At 41.5% G+C, this 9,905-nt stretch overlaps 1 protein-coding gene across 2 annotated transcripts in view; it reads left to right on the top strand.

Annotated features, from left to right (window-relative positions):
- Nucleotides 1-3,297: 3,297 nt before the first annotated feature.
- Nucleotides 3,298-9,905, top strand: part of LOC106596239 (uncharacterized) — a 13,242-nt gene continuing 6,634 nt past the window's right edge. The window contains exons 1-4 of one of the 2 annotated variants that reach the window (XM_014187551.3): nt 3,298-3,450; nt 5,470-5,672; nt 8,772-8,864; nt 9,086-9,181. In XM_014187551.3, coding sequence (XP_014043026.1) covers nt 3,447-3,450; nt 5,470-5,672; nt 8,772-8,864; nt 9,086-9,181 — 396 coding nt within the window. In that variant the 5' untranslated portion in view covers nt 3,298-3,446. Of the gene's footprint in view, nt 3,451-5,466; nt 5,673-8,771; nt 8,865-9,085; nt 9,182-9,905 lie in introns of both variants that reach the window. The other variant, XM_014187548.3, reaches the window with a different exon arrangement.

Here is a 9,905-nt window from a genome sequence, read left to right as displayed (position 1 = left end):
ATTACCAGGTTAACCTCTCTAGTTACATACTGTTCATCTGATTCAGAGATTACCAGGTCAACCTCTCCTCTTACATACTGTTCATCTGATTCAGAGATTACCAGGTCAAGCTCTCCTCTTACATACTGTTCATCTGATTCAGAGATTACCAGGTCAACCTCTCTAGTTACATACTGTTCATCTGATTCAGAGATTACCAGGTTAACCTCTCTAGTTACATACTGTTCATCTGATTCAGAGATTACCAGGTTTAGAACCCGAGGCTCCTTTAAATCCTCTTTACCATTGTGTTTAATGTCACCTTGTTGTCACTTAGCAATATAATGTATCAATGTGTCAAAGCCCCTTTTAAGGTTAAATCCATTTCGCAGTGGCTGTACATGATTCTGAGTTGCATAGAAAAGTAGCAGATTCCACATCGTTTTGACTATCTGGAGATATGCCAGACGAATTTAAGTAATACCAATTTGTACAAATATCAAATGCTATCATTACTCGTTTACTGTTATTTGGTGATTTACAGAAACAAAACAGTGTTTTGGGTTTATTTTGCTGTATGACCCATTACATTTACATTACATTTTTGCCATTTAGCAGACGCTCTTATCCAGAGCGACATACAGTAGTGAGTGCATACCTTTTCGTACTGGTCCCCCGTGGGAATTCCTCACCATATTTACAGTTGAAGTCAGAAGTTTACATACACTTAGGTTGAAGTCATTAAAACTTGTTTTTCAACCACTCCCCAAATGTCTTGTTAATTTTAACAAACTATAGTTTTGGCAAGTCGGTTAGGACATCTACTTTGTGCATGACACAAGTCATTTTTCTAACAATTGTTTACAGACAGATTATTTCACTGTGTAATTCACTGTATTACAATTCCAGTGGGTCAGAAGTTTACATACAATAATATGACTGTGCCTTTAAACAGCTTGGAAAATTCCAGGAAATGATATCATGGCTTTAGAAGCTTCTGATAGGCTAATTGACATCATTTGAGTCAAAAAAAAAATTGTAGACCTCCACAAGTCTGGTTCATCCTTGGGAGCAATTTCCAAATGCCATTGCAAACTTCCTCCAGCATGTATTGCCATGGAAACAGCACTGTTTCATTATGCTGCATGACAACATGTATTGCCATGGAAACAGCAATGTTTCATTATGCTGCATGACAATGTGTATTGCCATGGAAACAGCATGATAATCCAAACATGTATTTTATTTTTTCCCCTTTCTTTTGCAATTCTTAACTTTCTGGCGCTCCCCAACATCACAACCACCTCATACAATTTATGTCTCAAATTTGGTGGTTCAACAGCATTTATGATCTATGCCTTTATCAGTACAGTTATCTCCACAGTTAACTCAATTACCACAGACAACAGCATCACTATCAGTACAGTTATCTCCACAGTTAACTCAGTTACCACAGACAACAGCATCACTATCAGTACAGTTATCTCCACAGTTAACTCAGTTACCACAGACAACAGCATCACTATCAATACAGTTATCTCCACAGTTAACTCAATTACCACAGACAACAGCATCACTATCAGTACAGTTATCTCCACAGTTAACTCAATTACCACAGACAACAGCATCACTATCAGTACAGTTATCTCCACAGTTAACTCAGTTACCACAGACAACAGCATCACTATCAGTACAGTTATCTCCACAGTTAACTCAATTACCACAGACAACAGCATCACTATCAGTACAGTTATCTCCACAGTTAACTCAATTACCACAGACAACAGCATCACTATCAGTACAGTTATCTCCACAGTTAACTCAGTTACCACAGACAACAGCATCACTATCAGTACAGTTATCTCCACAGTTAACTCAATTACCACAGACAACAGCATCACTATCAGTACAGTTATCTCCACAGTTAACTCAATTACCACAGACAACAGCATCACTATCAGTACAGTTATCTCCACAGTTAACTCAGTTACCACAGACAACAGCATCACTATCAGTATGAACTCGGTAGGACTTGGGGAAGACGTCCACCTCCAGGTCACATGCCACCGTTCACTTTACCCTGTGAATATGGATATTTTAGGTTTTGCAAGAATTTTTCCTGTACAGTGCTATATTTTCTACTGTAGTGTCCAGGTAACCCTCTTTAAGCTGTTTGACCCCAGTAAAAGGCCAGCAGCACTCCGTATTATTCAGAGCCACATGAAATGACACCATATAAAGATTCTACAGACCCCCAACTCCACTTTTACATTGGCACAAATAATACTTTTTTTCTCTAGAATCCAATACGCAATACATATACAATGATTTAAATTGGGGGAATTTATTTGACCTTGGAAGATGTTTTAAAAGCCAAATTTAATGGAAATGTCACTTTTAAAAAATTAACAAATAGTTATCATTGTTAATGTTTAGACAATTATTTTTCATACATTATGAATAAATACAGGTTAATTACACCTTTATACTATTACGTGAGGGACTTTTATTTGAAAACCCCCCCCCAGAAATTCTGTGATCCGGAGAGACCTCTATCTATCTCTATGGAGCTGCTCATGCTGTCACAGACGCTATAAACCGCACAGATAGAAAGATAAGACCTCTATCTACCTCTATGGAGCTGCTCATGCTGTCACAGACGCTATAAACGGCACAGATAGAAAGATAAGACCTCTATCTACCTCTATCGAGCTGCTCGTGCTGTCACAGACGCTATAAACGGCACAGATAGAAAGATAAGTCCTCTATCTACCTCTATGGAGCTGCTCATGCTGTCACAGACGCTATAAACGGCACAGATAGAAAGATAAGTCCTCTATCTACCTCTATGGAGCTGCTCATGCTGTCACAGACGCTATAAACGGCACAGATAGAAAGATAAGACCTCTATCTACCTCTATGGAGCTGCTCATGCTGTCACAGACGCTATAAACGGCACAGATAGAAAGATAAGACCTCTACCTACCTCTATGGAGCTGCTCATGCTGTCACAGACGCTATAAACGGCACGGATAGAAAGATAAGACCTCTATCTACCTCTATGGAGCTGCTCATGCTGTCACAGACGCTATAAACGGCACAGATATAAAGATAAGACCTCTATCTACCTCTATGGAGCTGCTCATGCTGTCACAGACGCTATAAACGGCACAGATATAAAGATAAGACCTCTACCTACCTCTATGGAGCTGCTCATGCTGTCACAGACGCTATAAACGGCACAGATATAAAGATAAGACCTCTATCTACCTCTATGCACCAACCAACCATAAGGACTGTTTCCGGAAGTACATTTGCTTCTTTTTTTTTTATAACCAACAAAGAAAACGCCAAAAATGGTGTCCTTGTGCTAACTAGCAAAACATTTTTTTTTTTATATAAATACAACGCTCATTTCATTTTGTCTTTATAACAATCCGAAGCGTTAAGTTGCTTAGAGGTGCAACATGGGTATGTATTAACTAAAGTCGTATATTTTGTTTGTAGTTTAGCTAATATGCTTCTATATGTAGCTTAGCTATCTTGCTTCGGCCCTCCGTTACATGTTTTATCTGGCTGTAGCCTTAGTAGCCCAGATCAAACTGTACTCGTCACATGCTTAATAATACGGGGCCCTTCCCAACAATGCAGGGGAGAATGAAAGCTCAGTTGCTCAGTTGGTAGAGCATGGTGTTTGCAACGCCAGGGTTGTGGGTTCGATTCCCACGGGGGACCCGTACGGGGGAAAAAATTCTATGAAATGTATGTATTCACTACTGTACGTCGCTCTGGATAAGAGCGTCTGCTAAAATGACAAAAAATGTAAATGTAAAATGTAATGCATACACAATGAATAAGGACAACTTGTTTTTACACGGGTAACCAGTTTTATTAACAGTGTCAGCCAACACTATTGTTTTATCAGTGACAACGTGTTTGTGGCATCGATCTTCCGTTTACACAAAGGTGTTGTGGGGAATTAGCAGTCCACTCTGTCTTCAGTAAACATTTTTGTGTTTGGACTATTTCTCGCTGATAATGAAAGATGAAGGTCCTTATGTTCCCAACATCGTAACGTGTGAGGTTCATGGACCAAAAATGCTATTTTATACAGTTTTCCAGATGTTCTGCTTGCAGAAAATTCAAAGTTGTCAAGCTATTTCTAAATTCTTTTGTCAAATTTCTCCTCTCCCCTTTCTTTAAAATCAAATTTTATTGGTTGAATACACATTTATCAAATGTACATTTATCAAGGGTACTGTGGTGTTGAACGCTGAGCTGTAGTCAATGAACAGCATTCTTACATAGGAATTCCCTCTGTCCAGGTGGGAAAGGGCAGTGTGGAGTGTGATTGAGATTGCGTCATCTGTGGCTCTGTTGGGGCGGTATGCGAATTGGAGTGGATCTAGGGGTTCAGGGATGTTGTGAGCCATGACCAGCCTTTCAAAGCGCTTTATGGTTACAGACGTGAGAGTGCTAAGTCATTTAGTCATTTAGGCAGGTTACCTTCGCTTCCTTGGGCACGGGGACTATGGTGGTCTGTTTGAAACATGTTGGTATTACAGACTCAGACAGGGACAGGTTGAAAATGTCAGTGAAGACACTTGCCAGTTGGTCCGCGCATGCTCTGAGTACACGTCCTGGTAATCCGTCTGGCCCTGCGGCCTTGTGAATGTCGACCTGTTTAAAGGTCTTACTCACATCGGCTACGGAAAGTGTGATTACAGTTGTCCGGAACATGGTGCTCTCATGCATGCTTCAGTGTTGCTTGCCTCGACGCGAGCATGGAAGGCATTTAGCCCGTCTGGTAGGCTCGCGTCACTGGGTTTTCCTTATGTAGTCCGTAATAGTTTGCAAGCCCTGCCGTAATAGGATTCCACCTTGTTCCTACATTGTCATTTTGCCTGTTTGAGGCGGTCGTAGCGGGACTTGTATGCGTTCGTGTCCTCAGCCATAGCGTCAGGGTACACTACAATAGCCCTGTGAGCGGTAGCCCTGTCCTTTAGTGCAGACCCGGGGGTGTTAATCCAGGGGAAGCAGCTAACTGGGGACTGAGGTGGTTAACTCGTCAACGCTATCGTCGGCGTCCCAGAAACATTTGTCAGCAGCTATCAAAGCTGCAGCATAGTCTCCTCTTCAGAGGAACATTTCTCTATGGGGCGTGTAAAGGGCTACTTCCTTTTGTGAGCTTCTGCTTGTAAAAAATGAAGCAGGAGTGTAGAATCATGATCTGATTTGCAGAAAGGAGGACGAAGGACGGCCTTTCACTTGCTTGTGTTGGTTTCGTTTATTTAGACAATGAACTATGCCTCACTACGGTGACTCAACCTCGTCTCTGCCTCCCTCTCCTCCCGTCTCTCTGCCTCCCTCTCCTCCCGTCTCTCTGCCTCCCTCTCCTCCCGTCTCTCTGCCTCCCTCTCCTCCCGTCTCTCTGCCTCCCTCTCCTCCCGTCTCTCTGCCTCCCTCTCCTCCCGTCTCTCCTCCTAGCAGAATCTCCCTTTCCTCTGCCCTCCCTGGGCCTGCTGGTCCCTCCTCTCCGGATGATGTCAGCTGTTATGTGGCAGGTGGTGCGCCAGGGCAACACAAAGCATTATGGGAAGCTGGAGGAGTTTGTGTCCATGGTAACGGAGGTGGTTCCAGAACTCCTGTCCAACAGACAGAGGTGGCTGCTCATCCTGGCTCTCAGAGGACGGGTAAGAGATTCAGAATCAATCTCAGGGATATTTCTGCTGTTTGAAATCCTTAGGCGTCCAAACAGTGTAAAAAATAAATAATATAAATTCAATGCATTCAGAAAGTATTCAGACCCCTTGACTTTTTACACATTTTGTTACGTTACATCCTTATTCTAAAATGGATCAAAGGTAAAATGTCTGCAAATGTATAATAAAAAATAAAAACATATCTTATTTACATAAGTATTCAGACCCTTTGCTATGAGACTCGAAGTTGAGCTCAGGTGCATCCTGTTTCCATTGATCGTCCTTGAGATGTTTCTACAACTTGATTGGAGTCCACCTGTGGTAAATTCTATTGATTGGACATGATTTGGAAAGGCACACACCTGTCTATATAAGGTCCCACAGTTGACAGTGCATGTCAGAGCAAAAACCAAGTCATGAGGTTGAAGGAATTGTCCATAGAGCTCCGAGACATGATTGTGTCGAGGCACAGATCTGGGTAAGGGTACCAAAAAATGTATGCATCATTGAAGGCCCCCAAGAACACAGTGGCCTCCATCATTCTTAAATGGAAGAAGTATGGAACCACCAAGACTCTTCCTAGAGCTGGCCACCTGGCCAAACTGATAAAATCGGGATAGAAGGGCCTTGGTCAGGGAGGTGACCAAGAACCTTATGGTCACTCTGACAGAGATTCAGAGTTGTTCCGCTGTGGAGATGGGTGAACCTTCCAGAAGGACAACCATCTCTGCAACATTCTGCCAATCAGGCCTTTATGGTAGAGTGACCAAACGGAAGCCACTCCTCAGTAAAAGACACATGACAGCCCGCTTGGAGTTTGCCATAAGGCACCTAAAGGACTCTGAGCAAGAGAAACAATATTCTCTGGTCTGATGAAACCAAGATTGAACTCTTTGGCCTGAATACCAACTGTCACATCTGGAGGAAACCTGAAGGATGGTGGTGGCAGCATCATTACATTTACATTTTAGTAATTTAGCAGACGCTCTTATCCAGAGCGACTTACAGTAGTGAATGCATACATTTCATTTTTTTTCATTTCATACATTTTTTTTTCTTTTTTCGTATGCATTGGGGATGTTTTTCAGCGGCAGAGACTGGGAGACTAGTCAGGATTGAGGGAAAGATGAATGGCGCAAAGTACAGAGATCCTTGAGATCCTTCGGGACAAGTCTCTGAGTGGCCCAGCAAGAGCCCGGACTTGAACCCGATCAAACATCTCTGGAGAAACCTGAAAAATAGCTGTACAGCGACGCTCCCCATCCAACCTGACAGAGCTTGAGAGGATCTGCAGAGAAGAATGGGAGAAACTCCCCAAATACAGGTGTGCCAAAAAAAATGATTTAATCCATTGTAGAATAAGGCTGTAACATAACAAAGTGGGAAAAGTCCAGGGGTCTGAATACTTTCTGACTGCACTGTGTGTATATATATATATATATATATTTATTTATTTATTTCAAAATTAATTGTTGGGTTGGAAAAACTATTTCAGTGTTAACTTAAATGACTAAAAACCCAGATATTAATAATTAAGGATCGGCGTTCCGTCAACGGGACAGTTGTAAATCATGCAGCGTTTTTATGTCAAGATCACAGATTTTAAAGAAACAACAAATGTCGGTGCATATTAAATGTCTTATATCGGCTGAAAGCTTAAATACTTGTTAATATAACTGCTCTGTCCAATTTACAGTAGCTATTACTGAGAAATAATACCATGCTATTGTTTGAGGAGAGCTCCTAACACTTTTTTTCACCGCGATAGGTTTGATAAATTCATCTCTGAAGGTGAAATGTGTACTTACATTCTGAAATCTTGCTCTGATTTATCATCCAAAGGGTCCCAGAGATAACATGAAGTGTCATTTTGTTAGGTGAAAAAAGGATTTCATATCCTAAAATGGTCCAAATGGCATGCAAGATCGATTTCTGTATTTCCACTTGTTCAACTTGCAAAGAAAGGAATCTGTGAAGATCTCACTCTAAATGTTGTTTCAATGAGTCAAATCACGTTCGTATTTATTCCTCAGAGATCCTAGAATGTATCCAGACTTCACTATATCATTAGGGGTGTAGTATATCCGATAGGACACCATATTTGGTCAGAGAGCGACGCCTTCATGGCCCGCTGATGACGTGGGCGGTCATCACTTGAACGACTGTCTTTGTCAAAGAAGCACCAATCAGGGTCGAACAAAGCTAGCTAGATAGCCAATGAGCTGGGCTTTACAGGAGTATCCAGAAACCATGTATATTTCATTTTGGACAGAAATTATAAGGATTTTCAGAGTTATGAAGTTATGAAAACTGGTTGTTTTGCAAATGTTGAACTTATAATATGGCTACTAATACTTGGAAAGCTAATTCGAAAATCCAAGTATACAGATTTGATGATCTTCTTGCCGAAAAATTGAATATGAATGCGAATGCCTCCTTCACGATTTGCCCAAATGTACCTGGGAACTTCACACTGAAAGTCTTGTAGTTCACTCATACTTCAAGTTATCCATCTGAAACTTTTGCGTGCACACTGCTGCCATCTTGTGGACACTATTGGAATTACAACCAGAGTGATGACTAGAAATACGACTTTTCTCTTGCATTTCGAAGATGGTGGTAGAAAAAGACCGGGGTTTTTTTCTTTGTATTTTCTTCTACCAGATCTATTGTGTTATACTCTCCTACATTCCTTTCACATTTCCATAAACCTCAGTGTTTCCTTTCAAATGGTATCAAGAATATGCATATCCTTGCTTCAGGGCCTGAGCTACAGGCAGTTAAGCTTCAATTTAATTTAAGCTCGACCTTGGGATCCTTACTGGTAATGTATACGACAACAGTAAATGTCTGTTTCGGTGTTCATATGACCGACCTATGTCGGACCAAACCTCAAATGCTAATGGAGAGTTGAAACTGCTTGTTGTCAGAGAGGAAGACGTGATCTTTCATCTCGACTTTGTTGTTGTGAGTGTCAGAGTGGAGGGGCTTGGCGTCTGTGTGAGAAGGTGCACACAGCACAAGAGCGTCTGTGATTGGAGGCTGCGGATAAGTTGAATGCACGTGGTAACTGGTTGGTTCTCTTCTCAGGTGACCCTGGAACTGTTCCGATCTGGACATCCTGATGACCTCGAGGCTGTTCAAACACACCTGGATAGAATCACAGCATCTGGTCTGAAACAGGTGTGTTTCATCAACTGGGGAGATATTTTGACAAGCACATTCTTCTTGAACAGTAATGAGCAGTTCCCTGGATACAGATTCAAACTAAGTCCTAGACTAAAAAGCACTTATCAAAGATGATTCTCTATTTTGTTTGCTTTTTAGTCCAGCACTAGGCTGTCTCCAGGAAACCGACACTGTGTCCAGCTTGTGATGTTTGTCTGGACCCTTATGTGTTGCAGTCAAACGACGCCGCGATTGAATTTGCTGAATCCAACTTCCTGAAGCTGATCCAGAGCTTAGTAGAAGACCCAGATAGAAGGGAACACTTCTTCAAGGTATAATAGAGCCTAGTGGAAGACCCAGATAGGAGGGGACACGAGGCTGCTAAACTCTAACAGGGCACCTAACCTCCATGATGGACTTCTCTTCTCAGATCATGAAGCTTCATGTTAGTGTTTTAATCTCAAGGCAGGATGCTGTTTTAAAGTATTGGAACAGTGATAAACTCTCTTTCCCTTCACTATGGTTGTTGGGTTTCCCCTCTGGGATCTTTAACTTCTTGCGGATTATGTGGGACGGTACCGTCCCATTTCAACAATTTCCGGTGAAATTGCAGAGCGCCAAATTCAAATTAAATTACTATAAATATAAAACTTTCATGAAATCACAAGTGCAATACATCAAACTAAAGCTTAACTTTAATCCAGCCGCCGTGTCAGATTTCAAAAAGGCTTTACGGCGAAAGAAAACCATGCGATTATCTGAGGACAGCGCCCAGCACACAAATGCATAACAAATCATTTTCAACCAGGGAGGTGCGACACGAAAGTCAGAAATAGCGATATAAAATATGCCTTACCTTTTGAAGATCTTCTTCTGTTGGCACTCCAAAAGGTCCCAGTTACATTACAAATGGTCCTTTTGTTTGATAATGTCCTTCTTTATATCCATAAAAAATCAGTTTAGCTGGCGCGCTTCAGTCAATAATCCATTCGGTTTCCCTCCTTCAAAATGAATCCCAAACGTTACCAATAAACTTATCCAAACAAGTCAATCAAC

Source organism: Salmo salar, chromosome 03 (assembly GCF_965601325.2).
Source record: "Salmo salar chromosome 03, fSalSal1, whole genome shotgun sequence".
Taxonomy (NCBI): domain Eukaryota; kingdom Metazoa; phylum Chordata; class Actinopteri; order Salmoniformes; family Salmonidae; genus Salmo; species Salmo salar.
The sequence above is the reverse complement of the archived record's forward strand: the minus strand, read 5'-3'. Positions and strand labels throughout refer to the sequence as shown.